Source organism: Erpetoichthys calabaricus, chromosome 10, assembly GCF_900747795.2.
Source record: "Erpetoichthys calabaricus chromosome 10, fErpCal1.3, whole genome shotgun sequence".
In the NCBI taxonomy this organism is placed as follows: domain Eukaryota; kingdom Metazoa; phylum Chordata; class Cladistia; order Polypteriformes; family Polypteridae; genus Erpetoichthys; species Erpetoichthys calabaricus.
Genome location: NC_041403.2, coordinates 140,758,245 through 140,779,988, shown reverse-complemented (window position 1 = coordinate 140,779,988; position 21,744 = coordinate 140,758,245). Strand labels below are relative to the sequence as shown.

The window sequence follows — 21,744 nt, the reverse complement described above, 5'->3', positions numbered from 1 at the left end:
ACAATGTTACCTTGCATTTAATGGGTAGTAAAAAAATGGATTTGAAGAAGTGCCACCCCTTTCTCTAGAAAGAACTCAGTGGGACTGCTAGCTGTTTGTCAAGTCTGAAGTGCTTCTCCATGGGATACGTGATGCCAATGATGAAGATGTCAGAAGACTGGTTATACAAGTTGTAAAATGTTCACTAGAATTGTGTAGATAAATACAACTTGTTTATCTCTCTATTATAAAAGAAAATCTTGGAAGGAGATGAGACGTGATTTTGTCAGAGAGACACTTATACGTCCCACGAGACGAGTCCACACCTGGGGCCGGAAATAAAGGACAAACAGTAGATGACAAAGTAGACCGTCGTAAAGAATTCAAAAATGTTGGCGCGGTACACATGCAGGGCAGTTTAGAGATAATAGAAGGACGAAAATTCGAAAGTCTCAAAAAAGGACAGTAAAGATCGCATTAGCGCAAACAAACGGAAATTATTCCTCAGTGAAATAACGGAACAGTGAAAAGAGATTGAATATATTGTTCAGATTTAAACTTTAAGAGACTTGTAGATCGTCTGATTCGTGTTGCCAGCGAGAATTAAAAGATTCCAAAAACGTTGGCGCTGTATGAAGTCCTGTGAGATGGAGACTTTTAACATGAGATTCTTTCAAGTCACGCCCTACTTATAACTATTTTCAAACAAGACCACGGTCATCTAACCTCAGTCATTTGAATGCTTTTGTCAGAAACACTTCCTGCGCTCTCAGCTCTTATGAATTTTATCAGGACAATAATTTTATACGTTCTAGATGACATGTCAATGACTAGGCAAAGAAGAAAGAGCATGGACAAACATTCGAAAAAGGCATTTTATTTATTAGAGAGAAAGAAATGATATTCACTCACAGGCAGTTATACACGAAGTCCAAACACGAAATCAAAATTCAATGCGATCTTGAAGAAAAAAGTTAATTCCAAATATTGTTTTTACTAAAGTTTTAAAATAAAAGTGAAAATAATGCATATGTAACAATTCCTATGAAAAATAACAATCTCTTAAAATTGTATATCCGGTTAACCAAACCCGGGGGTGGGCAAGTGAAGCAAGCAGGGGGCGGAGCCTCTTAGTTATTACTGATGCTTATCTTAATACTGTAGGTCTAGCGCAAAACTTTTGACCACCCCTCATATATTTATAGATGTGTGGATTGAAACATCTTCTCAGGCTACTGCTAAGATATAAAAAGTGAGTTGCAACTTATGCTGGCATGATAGTGTTTAGTGAACCTTCACTGATAATGCCCATGTATCTATCTTCTCAACCTACTTATTCTAATTGAGGAGAAACTAGGTGCAAGTCAAGAGCCCACCATGGATGGGGTGCCAGTCTATTGTTGGGCACACTTACACACACACACACACTTTCATACCTAGGCAGTCGAAACTTATAAATGATCCTAACAGGTAATCTTTAAGCATTCAGAGTTAAGCTATGGAGAAGCTGCAAATGTCCTCCAAGACAGTGATTAAGGAAAAATGTAACTTTTCTGGAGTTCTGAGACAATAGCAGTAGTGAGTTGTGCCACTCTCTCTATTATAAAAAAAAAACATCTTTGGGAGGGAGACTAGGGTGACGAGACGTGATCTTCTCGGAAGACAATTTGAAGTCCCGCGAGAGACACTTTAACTTGCTCCCTGCTCTTAAAACAATGACAAGTGACAAGCAAAACACGCAGCTCGCCAGCAGCAGAAACCCAGCAGATGATCCGACCACTTCTCCTTGCGTGCGTTGAGCCACCCTAACCCCCCGCTTCACAACACGAGCAGCAGAGATGCAAAGTGGCAAAAGGACAGCTGCTGTACAGGCTTTAAAATGATCGACAGGCAGCGTGACAGCAGCAACAGCAGAAGAAAGACAGCAGATGATCCAACGGCAACTCCTTAGCATGCGTTCAGCCTACCCCCCCCCCCCCACCCCCATTCCCCCCTTGACAACACGAGCAGCATTATATGTCCTGCGAGAAAGAGATTTAACCACACCCGGACAAGGACAAGTATTGTTTTTACAACGTCACGCGAGACAAGGCAGTAAAATATCATTTAAAACAAGTCTACGGACATCTAACCTAGCAGTTGTTGGATTGCTGTTGGCAGACACACTTCATGTGCTCCCAGCTCTTAAAACAATGACAAGCAACAAGCAAAACACTCATCTCGCCAGCAGCAGAAAGCCAGCAGATGATCCGACTGCTTCTCCTTGGCGTGCGTTCAGCCGACCTCCTTCACACCGCGAGCAGCGCTATACGTCCTTCGAGAGAGAGATGTAATCACGCCCGGGGCCGGAAATAAAGGACAAGTATTGTTTTTACAAAAGTTTTAAAGTAAAAATGAAAATAATGCACATGTAACAATTCCCATGAAACTAACAATCTCTTTAAATTGTACATTCGGTAAACCAAACCCGGGGGGGTGTGGGCAAGAGAAGCGATTTAATGTAACACTAAATCAAAATTTGACTAAAACTGCTAACTCCAAGGGACACTGCACAATATAAGGTGAGTCCAGAAGGTCGATGGATGGAAGGTAAAGGGGTGACTAGCCATACCTGCATCGAGACCCGTATTACTATTACTTGTCTGTGGTGCCGGTTTTATAACATCACAAAGTTGTGTTTCTCACAGTCAACACGGTTAACTCAGTTATAAATAAAGGGCCTTTGCAAGTCAATGTTTGTGACCACTCAGCAGTCTCCTGCAGTTATATAATTCTCAGACTTGCCCTAATTCTGGCACTTCTTTGTTTAATGTTCTTTGTTTTCATTTTTGCTGGGTTCCACAAATGATTTGCTTGATTTGAACTGTGTTTTACTTTCTACAATTTTGTTTATATTATTGTCAGGAATTTTCAACTAAATGTTCATTTCAGGACAGCAACATATCATCTTATTCATCCATTTTCTAACTGTCTTTTCCAGTTTATGGTTTCAAGCATTGGTGCCCATCCCAGAGCCACTGGATGCAAAGCAGGACTCAACTCTGGACAGATTAGTAGATTACTAGGGGGCTCCGCCCCCTGCTCGCTTCGCTCGCCAACCACTGGTCTTGGGTAACCCGAAACAGATTTGAAAAGATTATTGTCGGCGTAACCCGAAACACATTGATGAATGTATGCGATATGTGCCTGTATTGCTTGCGGCATTTCAGACGCGCGCTGTAGGCGTCTGCGTCAGTTGTGGTCTTTCGTTTTGAACCCGTGCCTGCTTTGCTTCCACAGTTTCTGACGCGCGTTGTAGGCGTCTATGTACATTGTATTTGTTCATGCGGAGCTGTTTGCTTTTGGAGCCGAGACAGTTTTGCTTCCGCGGTTTCAGACGTGCGTTGTAGGCGCCTACGTCTATTGTTTTTATCCATGCGGGCTTGCTTTTGTAGCTCCGTTAGTTGAGCTGGATCGTTTTGGAGCTGTGACCGTGACTTCATTAGTTATCCGTTGTCTACCGTTAGTAATATGGATAATTGCACTTACTGTTAATACGGAGCGTTTTCTGTGGTTGCACCGTTAATAATGCATCACTGTAATGTGATTCACATATGCTATATGGTTTGGACGTGTGAGGATGCCGTACGTTTAACACAGAGTTCGTGGCGCGTTGTTGCTTCATGTCCTATTCAGAAGCGCGTTTTGGACGCCGGTGCCTTTCAGATTTTCCCGCACCTTCCGTACTATCTTTCTCCGTAGCCTCTTCCGTTTGACTCTGGGGTGCAGCGCAGAATCCTCTTTTTTGTGTGGCTGTGTCGTTAGTCGTTAGTTATGGGCGCGTTGTTCATTTCTCATTCACGTTAGTTGAGCTCTTTCGTTTTTGGGCCGTGACTCCTTTGTTCGCGGTGGATAAGACTTCGCTTGCAGTTTATGTGACGCGCGCAGGCGCAGTACGTCTCATGGTCCCATTGCCGTGTACCTACGTCCATATCTGGTTTATTCTCAGTTAGTAATATGGATCACAGGGCCCCACTAATGCACATACTACCACGGTCACCCTCACAGAATCAAACTTAAAATGTCACTTAACCTAAAATCAGATCTTTGAGGAAGGGAAAAAGATATCAGGAAAAACCGTGCAGATCTGGGGAGAGCAAGCAAGATCTCCAAACATAGTAGCAGGATTCGGTGGAGCAGTGAGACAGCAGCACTTTACTTTATGCCTCCTCCACAATAAAGATATTAAAGGTATCTCAAAGTATTCTGCAGTACAATGTGGTCCACTTAGCTGCTTCCAGAAGATGATTTAGTATCACCGGTGAGACTCTAACACTGAATCCTCCTTCTCCTTCTCTGCAGGGCACAGAGCACTCAAGTCAGAGATGGGTGCAGGAAGGACTCGTTTTCTACATTCTGACCCAAATTTTATTATCATCTTAACTAGCCTAGAATCTATTTGCACTGGACTAATTTGCTATAAATCTTTTTTTTTCTTTTTCTAAATCCTGAATTCCAGTTGCCACCTGTGTGGTATTTGCAGGTTTCCTTCATATCTTGGTAGGTTTTCCTTCTGGTATTCTAGTTTTGTGCCCACCTCCCAAAGACATGCAGGTTAAGGTAGTTACCAGTTCTCTAATGACCCATCATGAGATATGTTGGAGTGTGCTGAGCCATGTCATGAACTGATTCTCCTTCCAGTATGGGGTCCTACCTTGCAGCAGGTCACCTGTCTCTGAGCTGGGTAAGACAGTTAGAAAATGAATGGGTAGATGAATGGTAGCACTGAAGAGAAGTGAAAAATCAAGATGCTTATAGTTATAGTGTTTCCTTTATGGTTGACCATATTCTATATTGTATTGCCTTACAGTGCAAGGCCACGCCGGTCAGTTGGTCTTCGGAGAGCTGAGAGGTACAGCATGTGTCTGTATGAAGGGAAGATTCCACATGTATGAGGGACACCAGCCTGCCAAGGTGAGGTCACCCATCTTGGAAGGGTTTCTCTTAGATATTGGGTGGGTCATGTGTTTCTCTGTGATCGATCACCAACATTGTATTTTTTGATAAATAATAAAATTATAAATAACATCTTAATCTCTCAATTGATACCATGTAGGATTTCTGTATTCCCTGAACAGATTAATTTTAAAATTTAGACCAGGGGTTATAAAACTCAGTCCGGACCCTCTGTGGCTGCAGGCTTTTGTTCCAACCAGATTCGCAATCAATGATAACAATTGATTTAGCTTTGTCTTTTTCCCTTCTCTTATTCTACATTCAGAAAAGCCCAATAGTATGATTTTTACATTTAGAAAATATTTTGAAGTATTTCTATTTTTTCAGTATTTTTAAATGTGTAACTCATCTTTACTTTCTTGTTTACTAAGTATAAGGAAAGTATTGTAACCATCCAAAGATTCGATGTCGAGATTTTGATGAATCTCGACGTTTTAGACCTCCCTAACTTTCTCGTATACGAGGTATAGGGAAAGTATTGGAATCCTCTAAAAATTCAATTTTGAGATTTTGATGAATCTCGACGTTTTAGACATGACAGGCTGCTCATCAGCGACAACTACCTTTTAGGAAATCCAGATATAACAAATATGCTCATGTGAAATAAGAATACAATTGTGCATGAAATCTTACCACTAAAGAGCAACTGTATCATTTTTTAAACATTATACAGTAATCCGTCCCTACATGCATTCATTTTCTGAATGTGCTTGTTCCAGTTCACAGAGAGATAGAACTTACTTCAGAAGCATTAAGTGCAAAGCAATAACAATTAGAATTTTAAAGACTATTTGTATCCTTATTTTTCATTATACAATATTCTTCCTTGTGGCAGTGACTGAGAGAAGGATGTTGATGTAAACTGCATGACCAGCTAGTGAAACCGTGAAGCACCTTTATCATATGGCTGACTCTAGCAGGGCTCCAAGGCAGGTTAATTTTAACACTCCATGGCCTACTCAACAATGCTCTTCTGCCCTTTGAACATGGGACTTTTAAATAGACTGTGGACATTCTTTGGTTTATTTTCTTAAATGCCTAGACTTGAGTATTTCCTGTAGAACTGACTGCCATTTCTCCTTTGGATTAATGAAGTACCTATTGTAAAATAAAAATGAAGTACTGGATAAAGGGTTGGGGAACCACAGGTTACCTTCTCTAATGTTGATAAGATTAATAAATAACAAAAACTCTGTCACTAGTGACATGGTGCCTCTTCCTATGCTTTAAAGGAAACATTCTGTCTTGGAGAGCTCTGCTCCAGTTAGTTATCAGATCTAGAATGACCCCAAACTGCTTGTCATGGGGTTATTTGGGGCGAGAAAAGCAGAAGGGGAGAAGCTAAATTTGTGCGATGGAAAATGACACAGTAGTCCTCTGGCAAAACCTTGTTGTGTTAATTGTGTTAAATGATGTATCGCATCAAAATTCACCGTAACCATTTCAGATGGACCCAAAATAGTGTAACATGCCCCAGTCTTTCAAGTTTGACACAACCTACCTATCTAGCTATCTATTGTAAGAAGTGACCGGGAAGGCAGACAAGTCTGAAAAGCCAAGAAAGGCTGATGTACCACCCTGTTAGCCCCACTTAATAATAATTTAAAAGACAGCCACAAATGGCTCAAACAAAAAAAAAATACTATGTTGTCAATTTCTCTGGCAGTGGTTCATAGTAGGAGCTCTGGGAAAGTCAGTTTTACATTGGACGCCACCTTCCACAATTGGTCCATCTTTGTATTCTGGGGACTGCAAGGGGCTGAATTTGTTGGGCAGAGGGAAGGGTCAGTCATCCCTCTTGGATGCTTTTTTTTGGCTGCAGCGGAAGAAGGAGAGGGTAAGGTTAGTGTCAGTGCCCCCTCTCACTCCGGGGTGGTATTGCTTACCTTGTCAGAGGGCTTGGGTCAGGGTTATCTATCTATCTATCTATCTATCTATCTATCTATCTATCTATCTATCTATCTATCTATCTATCTATCTATCTATCTATCTATCTATCTATCATATAGTGCCTTTCATATCTATCTGTCTGTCTCATATAGTCCCTTTCTTTCCATTTCTCTATCAGGAATTTAGAGCAAGAACTTTAAATGTTATAGTAATGCACAAAACATCCATCCATTATCCAACCCGCTATATCCTAACTACAAGGTCACAGGGGTCTGCTTCAGGGCACACACACACACACCCGGGACAATTTTAGGATCTCCAATGCACCTAACCTGTATGTCTTTGGACTGTGGGAGGAAATTCACGCAGACATGGGGAGAACATGCAGACTCCACACAGGGAGGACCCTGGAAGCAAACCCAGGTCTCCTTACTGTGAGGCAGCAGCGCTACCACTGCGCCACCGTGCCGCCCGGCACAAAACATTTGACTAGAATTAGAATAAGCAGAGCGCATGTACTATTTGGAAAAGTATATGTTGGTTGCATAGCAGCAGCATTCCATAAAACATTAAGGAGATTATTTTTGTATGCCATACCAAACATTTTAGAGTAATTCTTATTAAAATTAATGCCATGCACCTTTTCCAAATAAACCACAATTAATATTCCCTTCAGCCACTATTCAGCAGGAGGAATCTTACTTGATTTGCAAAATCCAACAATAATCCTCTTTTCTAAAAATGCACAAGTTAAAAAGTTTGAGCTAACTTCCATTGGGTTGAAGATGAGCTTCTCCAGAAAACAGCAAACATTGAGTCTAATATGTCTGACATATAACGATATACTATATATATCTGATATAGAAATTCAGTATTGAAAAAATTGCAAAGCTGAGCATCAAAGCCTCCCCTTATATGCTCTGATGTAACCCTGGTAGTCACACAAAACTGAAATAAAAATATTAATTTAGCAAATTCAGTTTCTGATTGCAGTGGCTGTGGTATTTTCGAAAGGCGTTTGTTTTTTCTTACATGGCCTCACATGAACTGCCATATTAATGGAATGTGTCCTTGTTTAATGGGTGTTTCAGTGGCGCTGTGACTCCATGGGTTTTCTTTGGTTTTCCTGCCACATCTCACAGACGCACGCTGTATGTTATGTTAACTGACGATTCATGGGAATGTGTGAGGGTCCTATGATGGACTGGTACCCTGTGCAGATTTCATTCCTGCTTTGCACCCAATACTGATTATGCTGTAATCTTCAAATGGATGGTTTTGAAAATGTTCAGATAGATAGCTAGATAGCTAGAGAGATACTTTATTAATCCCAAGGGGAAATTCACAGAGGTATGTTGTGTTAGTTCCATGTTTAATGGGGTGTTCTGATTAGCTGTTAAACCATAATATCATAACACCAATCCAACTTAATTTAAGAACAGCAGAATCCTTAAAAGCCTGTATATACTGGTATTGGAGACAAAGAGATACTTTAATCCCCATTTATAACAGGACATTTTTTACTCCCAAATGCAAACCTGATATAATTCTTTCTTTATTGCTAATAATATGTTTTCCTTGGGGCTTTTGTACAATTATGACACTCTTTAAATTATTTAATTTAAAGATGTGGGCAAGGCAGAGGAAAAATTTGGCAATCTCATGATTTGCTTATTTGACATTTCAGACTTTTCCTACTCAATAACAGGTGACCTTCCCAATCCGAGTCTTCAAGTTGCTGGGTGTCAAGATTCTGATTGTCACAAACGCAGCTGGATCTCTAGCAGATGACTACAAAACGGGAGACGTAATGATCATCAAAGACCATATCAACCTGCTGGGCCTGGCTGGACAGAACCCACTGATTGGACCTAACATTGAGCAGTGAGTAGCTACACTTTATAATCGTTAGCCTTCTGGCTGGAATACTTCATGTTGTGCACGCAATTAAAATTCACTAACAGTAGACCAGCCCATGTAGTGTGTAGAGAAGTGCCAGGCAAAGGCCCAAAAGCTGAGCATGAGGGGTACACTGAAAAAAGTATGACCTCCATCCATTACCCAACCCGCTATATCCTAACTACAGGGTCACGGGGGTCTGCTGGAGCCAATACCTCCATTCAACTTAAAATAATTAAGGTAATGATTCACACTTAATATTTTCAATATGAACCAATATAATTCTTTTTATCTTCTTGAAACCACAATTTTTAAGTTAAGGCAAATCATTTAGAGTGATTGGGTGTAATTCATTTGTTTTATACTGAAGTAAATCTATTTTTAAAGTTGTTACAATTTAAAACGGTTTATTGGTCATAACCTGTTTTTATGCTATTAGAAATATTATGAACATAACACATTCCAATGCTGTACTTTTTACATTTATTTAAAAATCTAATGCAAATACACAAGCATTTTGCAGTGTAAATCTTAAATATACAATAAAAAATTATTAAATGTTTCTATAGCTTTCTTGAAAGTATGTTTTATTACGAGTTCTTATACTTAAAATTAACAGTCGAGAAACAGGGTACTTACCAGAAATCCTCCATTATAAATGTCTGCTGCTGAAAATGCCCAGACCTGTATAGCCACGTCCACTCCACTCGGGAAAGTGTTCTTCTTTTTTGGCAGTTGGAAAGCCAGCACGATGGAACGTTTGACCGGAAGAATATACAAACGGCCCCTCGCACACAGCACACGAACAACCTAAAATATTAGGTTAACTGAAATAGGATTTTTATGTTTATTCTCTCCATTATAACTTACTTTGGTACAAACAATTTTTTTTACTTTGATATGAAATCTGAAACCAAATATTTCAAGCTACAACACTAAATGACTAATATTAAGTTGCTTGAAAGAGAAAATTTACGTTGAACGAACAACATCAATGTTATACTTTTTGCAGTGTATGTGAGCTCAGAGAATAACACGTGCACATCCATTAGGTGCTTTTTAGTTTCAAGGATTGTGCAGATATTTATAACACAGAATGGATGTTCATGGTTTGTTACTGATGGAACTTCCATAAGTTCTCCACTTTGTGTAGTCCATCTATTAAGTTGCCTGACAAGATACATTTTGTGTGGTTTAATGTGTTCAGTAAGTGGCGTGATCTTGTGCCCAGCATGTTTGTCTTGAAACAGCTAGGGGACAGTATTTTGTTTGGTGTCTTCCCTGGTTAATCTTCTGCAAATCATTTAACCAACCAAAGCTCCCATTACAGAAGTAGAGATCACCAGGAAAATCCTATGAAATAATGATGGGCTGATTTCTCAAAATGGAAAAAAAAAACATTGGACTTGGTTGGTTACTCATCACCAGGTAGAGTCATTACAAATTACATTCTCCAAAGGTTTCAGAGCTGCCCATTCTCCTCTTTTATGTGTGGGTTTTCCTTCAGGGACTCAAGTTTTCATCCTACATCCTGAAAGTGTAATAGTTATGCTATCTGCTGTCTTTAACTTATGTGAGTGAGCCGGTGTGTGTTCACAAGAGTGTCCGGAAGTGAATTAGCACTTGAATCTGTGCTGCTTGAATATGATAACACCCTGTCACTCTGATCTAGAGAAATGGATTAGAAAATGCATAGATGGGTAGATAATTCGAAGAATGGATGGATGGATGAATGTTTTAGATCTCCTTTCAATCAGCTGTGACCAATTATGATTTTTAATTTCATGGCAGATTATCTGAGGTGACTTTAACCTTTTTACTTCACATTTTGTCATTTCAGAAATTCATTTTGGATAACTTATCTCTTGCCTGTATTGTTTAGAAGCATGTACAGTATTGTAAATACTATATATATATATGTGTGTGTGTGTGTGTGTGTGTGTGCATGTGTGTGTGTATAGAAACTACTAAGATGGGGCAAAGTTTTCAAATTATTTATACATTTCAGGCATCGCTGCCCATGATTTGACCACCTTTGGAGTGATGGGTCTGAGGGGTGTTTTAGGATGTGAGTCAATGAACACAACACCTCTAAATAAATACTATATATATTTCACTTCCTCTGAGGCACCACTCGGTGGCACTGTTGTTCAAACTGTAGCAAAAAAGGAAACAGTAACCGAAAAGGTACCTCCAGGATCATAACTTTGGGTTATGACATAGTCTACAGTCTTCCTCTTATCCAGTGATGGAGGTCTGCAAAACTGGTTCATCAATGTGGATTTTTATACCAGACAGACATACATACAGATTTGGAGCTTTATATATTAGATATATAATGTATACTAGTAGTAACTGAGGCATTCTGCAAACCATTTTATTTTTCTTATGGAATGGATAACACAGTTTTTATGATAATACATGTAGTAACAGAGAACTCCTTAAAATACTAATGATATAGTTATGAACTGGAGTGATCCTTCTAATCTCCCAGCTAGATATAATTGTGTAGGACCAAGTCAGGTATGTGATCTAATAAAGAACAACACAGTACTGTACAGAAAATAGAACAAAACTGACTTGCACTTGGACATGCAATTATGTGTGCCTGTGCTATGCATGCAGCTGTCCTAGACTGGAACTAAGATGACTCTTTCCAACTACTAAATCTGAAACAAATTTTTGGTTTTCACTATTTTATTTTTTTCAATATTGAATTAACTTTGTGAGCCCTGACAGCCCTCAAAGTTGATTTTCTTTGGTTGTCTGCACATAGCTATAAAATTTCAGGCAATCAGGAACATCTAACGCTTCACTTCTTCATATATTGTTGTATACAAAACATAAATAAGATCAAGAAAAAAAGATACAGATGGGACTCAAAAAACAAAGCAACTCTCATCCTACCATTGAACTATTCTGCAATTACCATAGCCAAGCAATAAGATCACCCTTTCAATTATCTATCTATCTATCTATCTATCTATCTATCTATCTATCTATCTATCTATCTATCTATCTATCTATCTATCTATCTATCTATCTATCTATCTATCTATCTATCTATCTATCTATCCAGTGCCTCATAAAACTAAAAATCTTTTTTCACAAAAATGATTGTCACAACCTTAGATTTTTATCTGACTGGAAATTTTTATTTCTAAATCAGAAATGCTATAAACCATTAACAAATTAAATTCCAACAATGGGAAAGCCATCAGTTTCTAAGTATACATTAGCCCTCTTCAGTTCTTGGTTAGACCACCTCTTGAAGTCAGCTACATTTCAATCCAGTTTGCACAACATGATGACTAAAGATTTACCCAATCCTTCCTGGAAAATTTGCCATATTTAGATCTCACTACAAATTTTAAAAGGGGTTAAGGTCAGGACTCTGACTGGGCTGGTCTAGGATAGTCGTTTTCTTCATTTTAAGCCACTGCTTTATTGTGCTGATTGGGTGCTTTATGCTGTTAAAGGATAAACGTCTTCTCAGTTTAAGCTTACTGGCAGAGGGGAAACTTAAAAATGTGAAGATAGTCTTGGGAGACTGAGTAGTTTTTCAAGGTGCTATATGTTTTTATTAAAAGTATTGTAATGGAGTCAAAATGAGAAAATCTCAGGTTTATGTACTGTAGGTAAAGTCGTCTGCAGGACTGATCATTTTTCAGTTTGCTCTGCTAACTTCCAAGAGTGAAACAGTGAATGTGGTGAAGGCTTCAGAGCATTGATTGATTATTACTTTAAGCAACACTGTGGCACAGCAGTTAGCGCTGCTGCCTCACAATCTCATGAGCCTAGGTTCAAAACCTGGCCTGGCCACTGCCTGTCTGCAGACTGCATGTCCTCCTCGTCTTCAGATACTCCACTTTTCCTCCCATGTTCCAAAGATGTGCTTGTCTTGCCATTTCTTGCTGCTAAACTGCCCTGTTTATGAGTGTGTGTGTGCTCTGTGATGAACTCACACCCTGTTCAGATTTGTTTTCTTTCTCACACACAGTGCTTCTTGCTGAACTGAACTATTTTTTTTTGCATTGTTTTATTTTGGTTGTTCTCTTTACTGTAAAACCTGTAATTAATTCAAAACAAATCTTCTAGGTTCGGCCCTCGTTTCCCTCCAATGACGAGCGCCTATGACAAGGATCTATGTAAGCTGGCAATGGATATCTGCAAGAGGTTGGGCTACACCTGTGTGCACAAAGGCATCTACTGCATGGTGTCAGGGCCCAACTTTGAGACCGTAGCTGAGGCCCGCTTCCTTCATAGTCTGGGAGCAGATGCTGTAGGTAAGTAGGCTTGATATTACTTCAGTAGACCATGTAGAGATCAATGAAGGTCAGATCTTGTCAGACTTGTCAAGCATGAGGACTCACAGTCATATTGGTATTGTGCCAGCTAAATACCGCCATCAACTCTTGATTGCATTGGAAAGCAAATGGAAGGTTCTTCTTGAAGTTATTTCACGTGATCTTCATGTTTACACTGGTCTAAGGTCCCTAACTTAAATGAATCGATTCTCTTCCAGCCCCTGGAAGGGGAAATTCCCCTTAAAGGACTCTAGAGGCTGAATTAAACACAAACATCTGCTTGCTTCTCTGCTGTTTCCTTCCACACAAAACTGCTGAACTGCTCCAGGAGAATATGCTGCAGCTTGAAGCAAGGGACTTTCAAATATACAAGGGTCATGCCAAATGTAATGGGCCTATCCATTTTATAATGTATTAGAGACATGAATAGATTATTACACCTCTGACTGAAATCCAAATACTGCACCTTTGTTAGCCTCTCTACAAAATCCTCTTTCTAAAAGATGCATTAATGCCACGTTTTTAGTTTTAGTTTTTAATGTTCCCTTGTACAGACTAAACCAGCTTTGTCGTCTCTCTCTTGGTGTTGGAGAAAGTCATCAGCGTTGATGGCATAGCTTTAGTCAGTGTGTGAAATACCCCATAGTACCTTAAGCAGACAACAGACACACAATCTGCAAGCTGAAACCACACCACCTCATATTTCTGATGGTCATCATGCAGATTGGACATCTTTAGGACACACACACACAGATATATGTGCAGAAGAGCAGAACCCATCAGCTCTCCTGTGGCACTGCTGAAGATCACATTAACAGCAATTAAACGCTTGGCTGCATTTTCTTGGTTTTGAAAGTTTTCGTTGTTGATTTTTTTTTCCAACTAAACCCAGACTTTGCTGGCTATCCATCATTTCTCAAATGGAGTCAGACTACATGGTGGCTCTGTAACTAAGGACCTGCTCTGGTATCTGGAAGGTTGCCAGTTTCAATCCCATTACTGCCAAAAGTGATCCTACTCCATTGGGCTTTTGACCAAGGCCCTTAACCTGCAATTGCTCCAGGGCAGACCCTGTGCTCTGACCCCAAGGAGAATGTGAAAAATAACAAATTCTTAATACAAGAAATTCTATAAAGAGAATAAATAACAAGAAAAAAATGTCATTAGCCCCATACTGCCACAGACCCTGTACTGTAGCTCCAGTTGGTTAAGAACACAGATGGCAGAAGCCCACCATTTTGTTGGTAAAGCAGGCTATAGTAAAAATGAAACCCCCTAACAATTACCTTCTTCTGAAATCACATCTGAGCATATTTTATTGCAAACCCAATAACTGGCACTAACCCCATAACATATATCTATATATATAAAATTCTTCTTGCGTTTGAAACGGAAATTATGTATGACCACAGAGGAACAGAAAAAACATTCTTAATAAACCTGATTCTTGCCAAGAGAGCGAATGGTGACATAGCTCTGGCTGTAGCGTCATGGGGAATCGCTTCTACATTATTAGATTGAGGCCGTACAGCACATTCAGCATTGCAACTACCATTAAACATCGCTCACTGCGAAAATCCAATTTGCAACATACGCAAGGGCTCTGGAAAGGCAAAAGTCTTGCAACATTCAAAGATAATAGTTTGGGATGAGTGCACCATGGCACATAAAAGAGCTTATGAAGCCTTGAACTGAGCGATGCAAAATCTCAGAGATCCTACCAAAATAATGGGAGGTACTCTCGTTTTACTTGCAGGAGATTTTCGTCAAACATTACCAGTTATTCCACGAGGGACACCAGCAGATGAACTCAACGCGTGTTTAAAATCCATGCTTCTCCCACGGTCAGTTATATGTCACGTGTTCTCGGGTAGGTACACCAAAAAATGTATACATTTATGCACGTAGTGGGCAAACAAAAAATTTAGTATACCCAAAAGCACTGCAGTAGTATACTCAATGTATCTTTACTTCTTAAAAATTAATGTTTTACTGTTTAATAATTTATACGCTTCTTATATGTTGTTCAGATTCTTTTATCAAAATACCAGTAACGGCGCACTTGACTTGAGCATTCCTAGTATTCATCCTCTTTTTCTGCAGCTCTTCTTTACTCCACCCTAGCGGCCCGCTGCTTCTCTTTTGTCGGCATCTTTTCACGTTAAAACTGATTAAGTTAGTTTTTGTGTTGCAATTACTTAGTAGGTTTTCTTTAACCTTTCACTTAATCTGGCACTTAAGTCTTCAATCTGCCTCAAGAATGATTAGCGAAGGTGGTAGGGAATGAGAACGCCGCCCATACGCATCCGCCGCACGGCCACCCTGCTGCACGCTGCTGAGAATTGATTCTACAATAAAATAAAATAAAGATAAAAAAAGTAATAAAACCATCACCCCGAAAGCGGATAGTAGACATCACGTAGTATATGTGTACCAAATTTCAAGTCAATAGGTGAAACGATTTGAGAGCTACAGGTGATTTAAAATCCTGGACAGACAAATGAACAGCCACGGTAGCGTATTATAGAAGAAGATTTTACTGTTTAATAATTTATATTTATATGCAATGTGCTTCTAATATATTACTTTATATTCTCATATGATAATGATGTTAATAATGTTGTTTATATTGATTTCTATGTTATTGTAAGTGCTCTTTATTTGTTGAAAAATAAAATTGGCAATTAACAAACTTATTTTATAAATACTACATTTTATTTTTTTCCCTTGCACTCAGTGAGTGAAGCCACTGGGTAATCAGCTAGTATATATATATTAAAGTCAATGTGTGTATGTATGTATGTATGTTCCAGCATCACTTCCGAATGGCTGGAGTGATTTTCATGAAACTTGGTACACATGTTTGTCATTGGTCAAATATAAATACCGTAGGGTGAAGTCAACCCTAACCCACCCCCTGCTGGGTAGGGTGGGAGGTGATCTTGTGGTCTTGTATGCATGTTATCATCCAGTTGACACTCAGAACGACCACCAGAGGACGAACTGGAGGTGACGGCCAGCATTCTTTATGTTTGAGCAGCACCGTGCCCCTGTTGCTTTTGAAATTAAATAGTTTGCCGGATTGGCAGCCCAACTATTTTTGGGACTCATTCTGTCTTTGTTACTCGAGCTGCCATATATATATATACACTAACTGTTTAAGTCCATGCTGTAAAAAGCCCGGAGTCCTAGAAACTATTGAAATCATCCGAAAAAAAATTGAAATGTAGAGATGTCAGATAATTGATAGGAACTACTCTGGGCATCTCTCTCCTAGGAGGATTCGTTTTGCCGACGTGCTTACCTCGTTTGTGTGTTAGCGGTGGGATACCGTTTTGCCGATGGTAGCGGCTAAGCGAATTTGTCTTTCTTCGGAGGTTTCGTTTTGCTGACGTGCTCACCTCGCTTAAGCGAGTTTTCTGTTTCCTTGGAGGCGGAGCCCTTATCCCGACTCTGCCTCTCACTTCCGGGCCGGACAGACAGACACACACTTCCACGCATAGACGTTTATATATAATATAAAGCAGAATGTAACAGTCTTGCGGTCTTGCATGTATGTTATCATCCAGTTGAAGCTCGGAACGTTTTTGGTGCGCTCTGTAAAAGCAACCGACAGTTTTATCATGAAAAATCTGTAGTATTATTTATTTGTCGTTTAATTTTTTTTTTTGTTAACTATATTTTCATCTTGCATTATTCTTATTATAACAATGTTATAGTGGTAATAGAATTAAATCAATCAAATAATAATATCAATTTGATTGACTTATGTCGTCAAAAATTCTGTATGTAAAAACTACACCACCAAACAAAAATTAATCTGCCAAAAAACCTTAAAAAAGGCATCGCTTTTCCCATCGTTTTTACACTACTTTGAATGTATTCTGTGATTACATTGTAATTAAAATCAGGCTATCTATTATATTATATATAAGATAAGTAAGCAATTTTATTTTAATGTACCATAAACATCCTATATTTATTTTGTGGATTCAGCGGCTCTCTTTGCGATTTTTGTTTATTGATTAATGAACTAAATGTCATTTGTTTCGCAACATTGTAGCTAACGTGTTGGTGTTACAATTTTTTCGCAAAAAAGAAATAGGAATTTTTTTTAATACATTCATAATCAAAAAATGAATTTAATTAACTTATCAAAATCGAAGGTAAAGTATAGACCAAATATAGTTATGATATCTAACTTAAAATACTTATTTATATAGGTAAAATATGTAACCTTTAATTGAATATACAGTAAAAGAATTTCAACTGGAAGAGACTAATTGGAGATTTGGTCTTGTATGTCTGTTATCATCCACTTGACACTCGAAATGTTTGCACAATCATTGAAAATTGCTGGAATCAATTTGGACACAGCCAGTTCCTCACATGGACAACTTCATGTGGAAATGTTCAAGGTAGGAAGTCCTAAGAACCTTTATATATTGGCTTAAGATGGAAAAAACTAAAAACATTGTATATAACAAGGCACTTCAGTAAACAATACAAGCACATTAGTGAGTCTTCATTATTTGTTAATTTATTTTTATTTTTAAAGTTGTGGGTTTTTTTTTTATTATGTTTTTCTCAAACAATTAAAAACAATAAAAATAAACACTTTATTTTCCTCCTGGGCAACGCAATTTATTTCAGCTAGTTTTAAACATTATTTTAATTGTGAGGTTTTTAGAAGGTTCAAAGGGTTAATTTGAGGATCCAGATCCCCCTGTGGCAGGCGGCCGGGTCCCATGCCCAGCCGGGATGCCCCTTCGATGTATTTTCCAGGGGAGCAATCATGGACTGCTCAGTACCTCCCCCGGGACGCTTGGTGGCAGCCTCCCTGGCTGAGGATGGTGTCTCAGTTTCCCACAGGGCTCTATGGGAGATGGAGTTCTCCACATTCCTGTTGGGATCTGGGGTGGCCGCCAGGGGGTGCTGCATGGGCCCCTGAGCCGGCCTGGACAACTCTACTGCCCCGCCCTGAAGTGCAATCAGGAACAGGTGATCAAGCACCTGGAGCACTTCCGGGTGGGCTATAAAAAGGGCCGGCAAACACCACTCGGGGCCAGAATCGGGAGGAAGAGGACGAGGTTGCCAAGGAGGAGTGGTGGTGCCAAGGTGGAGTGCTGTGTTGTTGGTATTAAGTGCTTTTGGGACTGTGTTGTGGCTGGGGGGTTCACGGGGCAGACGTGCCCTCCAGCTGAAGAAAAATAAGTCTTTTTGTGCTTTTACACGTGCCTCTGTGTCAGTCTGTGCCAGGTCGGGCGCTATACAGCGTTCAATTCACACCCCATATTTTGCAATTCAGCTCCAGTAATAGCAAAGAAACATATTTTAATGGATTTCATTTGCAAGACTGGCATAAGCCTTCCAGTTATTCATAAACCACAATGCACTTTACTTGAATATCCACTGCCATTGATCTGACCGTTGTAAGCTGATTCTCTCAGAGGAGCTAAATGTTTGTTTCCCTTTTGCTCTAACTAAAGATGTTTTATGAAAACTGAAAGGTAAGCTCTGTTATTCACTTTTAAAGTGCTTTGCCTATTATCTGACACTGTTAGCACCCATATAGGCATCTTCATACAGTATATGCTCTGAAGTCTTATAAGACTGTCAGTTGTTTGGATTTCCTCCTTCCCAAGGAATTCAGACACTACACATTGCCAACGCCAATTGTGCTTGTCAGCCAGTCCCAAGAACACATAACTGACTTAGGCAAGTGATGTCCATTTTCACATGGAATAGATAAAACTAAGAGTTACGTTACCACGCATTTTAATGTCATCAAGCATTTCTTGATAACTCCTTTGTGGCTGTGACTGTTGGAATGACTCTCTACACTCTTGACTTGTGCCAATAAGTTTTAAATAGTCTGTTTGGTCTTTACATGGCACGGATACGGTGTCCCGGGTTCAGATCCTACCCCGATCCCTGATTATGTGATGTTAGCACTTTTGACTCTTCCTCAGGATGATTCAGTTTAATATTCCATATACCAAAGAATGGTACTTTAAATGCACGTACCCTAAGGATGGACCGTGTTTAGCTAGGATAGATTTCATCCACCTGTGACCCTGAAATTGGAATAAGAGGATTCCGACTATGAGTGTATGAATATTGGCTTTAGGTCTTGTGTTAAACACAGAAGGCATCAGGTGATGAAAAAGGAAATGAGCCCTAAATGTAACCCTCAGCCTTCTATGTGAATATCCAAGGACCTGCTGACCAGTGAACATTTAGATAGATAGATAGATAGATAGATAGATAGATAGATAGATAGATAGATAGATAGATAGATAGATAGATAGATAGATAGATAGATAGATAGATAGATAGATAGATAGATAGATAGATAGATAGATAGATAGATAGATAGATAGATAGATAGATAGATAGATACTTTATTAATTCACCAAGGGGAAATTCACATACTCCAGCAGCAGCATACTGATAAAAGCAATATTAATTAAAGAGTGATAAAAACACAGTGCAAGTTAAAAAGTGCAAGGTGGAGAGTGTGCGGCAGGTATAAAAGTCAATAACATTGTGTAATGTTACCATTTATCCCCCCAGGGTGAAATTGAAGAGTCGCATATAACCTTTTAAGTTGGCACTCTTACCATTTAGAGTACAAGATGCAGATCAGATTTTCATTGTACTATTTGGAAATAGTGCACTTTTCTCAACAGTCTGCTCATTTTACTCATTTCTGTGCTTGGCCTGGGAAACTCAAGATCATCAGTCTAAGTCCAGAAGGGAATTAATATGATACAAATTCAAATATGATTAACCAGGATTCATTCTGTCATCTGGCTAGACTCACAGGTTTTTGGGGTTACACCGCAACTCCTGATACTGGCTTGTACTTTACATGCTGTTTGCCTTATGTGTGTAGCATTCCTTTAGTAAAATGGCACAGGGTCAATGACTGGTCAGAAGGACTCTTTGTATATGAAATTTCAGAGGTGAAGGACTTCTTTATCTTTAGTGGGGTTAGCCCAATGCTAAAAATTGCTTTGCATCAATGAGTCTATTTGCAGACCCATGGCTAACCAAAAGACCCTCCTTTTGTCCTCCTCAGGTATGAGCACAGCTGCTGAAGTTGTAGTGGCAAAGCACTGTGGTCTACGGGTGTTTGGACTTTCACTCATAACCAACCAGGTCAAGAAGGACTACTCTGAAAAGGGAAGTGTCAACCATGATGATGTGCTGGGAGTGAGTAAGATGAGGGCAGAGATGCTGAAGGCTCTGGTCTCTGAGATGATTGGCCAACTAGAAATTAACAACAACATTGTAGAAGTCTGATTGAATTACATTAATGCCTTCAGAAGTTTCACACTTTGAGTGACATTATGTCAAGAAATTACAGTAAGTTTTCTTATCTAAATAAATTGAAATATCAGCAGAAGTGTGTGGTTGTGCATGCCTCTTACTGGATTGATTACGACATGCAACCAGAGAAGAAATTGGGCTTGGGGAGACAGGGTTGACTCTTCAATTCATTTTCATTCTGCTGTTTGAATCCTGGCTTTAAAGCAGGTCAGATTCCAGGCTCAAATCAATCATCCTGCCATTTTAAAACAGACTTCTATTAATCCTTGAGTAGGTGTAAATAAATCTTTTCAACATGCTTAAATCAGTGTGTAAAACACCCCATAGTAATTGGTGGTTGTATTAGTGCTCCAGTGTTAGCCAAACACTAAAATATGGTGCTATAGAATATAGAATAAATTAGCCAGGGAAAATGCAATCAATTAGGATATCCATATCTGAAGGAAACAAATTCCATGATACTTGGTTACCCATTCTGCCTACACAAAACACACCACCTCATATACAGTTAGGTCCATAAATATTTGGACAGAGACAACTTTTTTCTAATTTTGGTTCTGTATATTACCACAATGAATTGTAAATGAAACAACTCAGATGCAGTTGAAGTGCAGACTTTCAGCTTTAATTCAGTGGGGTGAACAAAACGATTGCATAAAAATGTGAGGCAACTAAAGCATTTTTTTAACACAATCCCTTCATTTCAGGAGCTAAAAAGTAATTGGACAATTGACTCAAAGGCTATTTCATTGGCAGGTGTGGGCAAGTCCGTCGTTATGTCTTTATCAGTTAAGCAGATAAAAGGCCTGGAGTTGATTTGAGGTGTGGTGCTTGCATGTGGAAGATTTTGCTGTGAACAGTCAACATGCGGTCAAAGGAGCTCTCCATGCAGGTGAAAGAAGCCATCCTTAAGCTGCGAAAACAGAAAAAACCCATCCAAGAAATTGCTACAATATTACGAGTGGCAAAATCTACAGTTTGGTACATCCTGAGAAAGAAAGCAAGCACTGGTGAACTCAGCAACGCTAAAAGACCTGGACATCCACAGAAGACAACAGTGGTGGATGATCGCAGAATCATTTCCATGGTGAAGAGAAACTCCTTCACAACAGCCATCCAAGTGAACAACACTCTTCAGGGGGTAGGCGTATCGATATCCAAGTCTACCATAAAAAGAAGACTACATGAAAGTAAATACAGAGGGTGCACTGCAAGGTGCAAGCCACTCATAAGCCTCAAGAATAGAAAGGCTAGATTGGACTTTGCTAAAGAACATCTAAAAAAGCCAGCACAGTTCTGGAAAAACATTCTTTGGACAGATGGAACCAAGATCAACCTC

General features: G+C 39.3%; 1 protein-coding gene across 1 annotated transcript in view; it reads left to right on the top strand.

Annotated features, from left to right (window-relative positions):
* The window catches only part of pnp4a (purine nucleoside phosphorylase 4a), a 34,396-nt gene extending 13,944 nt beyond the window's left edge, over window positions 1–20,452 (top strand). The window contains exons 3-6 of the mRNA XM_028810623.2: window positions 4,829–4,932; window positions 8,573–8,748; window positions 12,862–13,049; window positions 20,155–20,452. Coding sequence (XP_028666456.1) covers window positions 4,829–4,932; window positions 8,573–8,748; window positions 12,862–13,049; window positions 20,155–20,378 — 692 coding nt within the window. The 3' untranslated portion in view covers window positions 20,379–20,452. The remainder of the gene's footprint in view (window positions 1–4,828; window positions 4,933–8,572; window positions 8,749–12,861; window positions 13,050–20,154) is intronic.
* The last annotated feature ends 1,292 nt before the right edge of the window (window positions 20,453–21,744 follow it).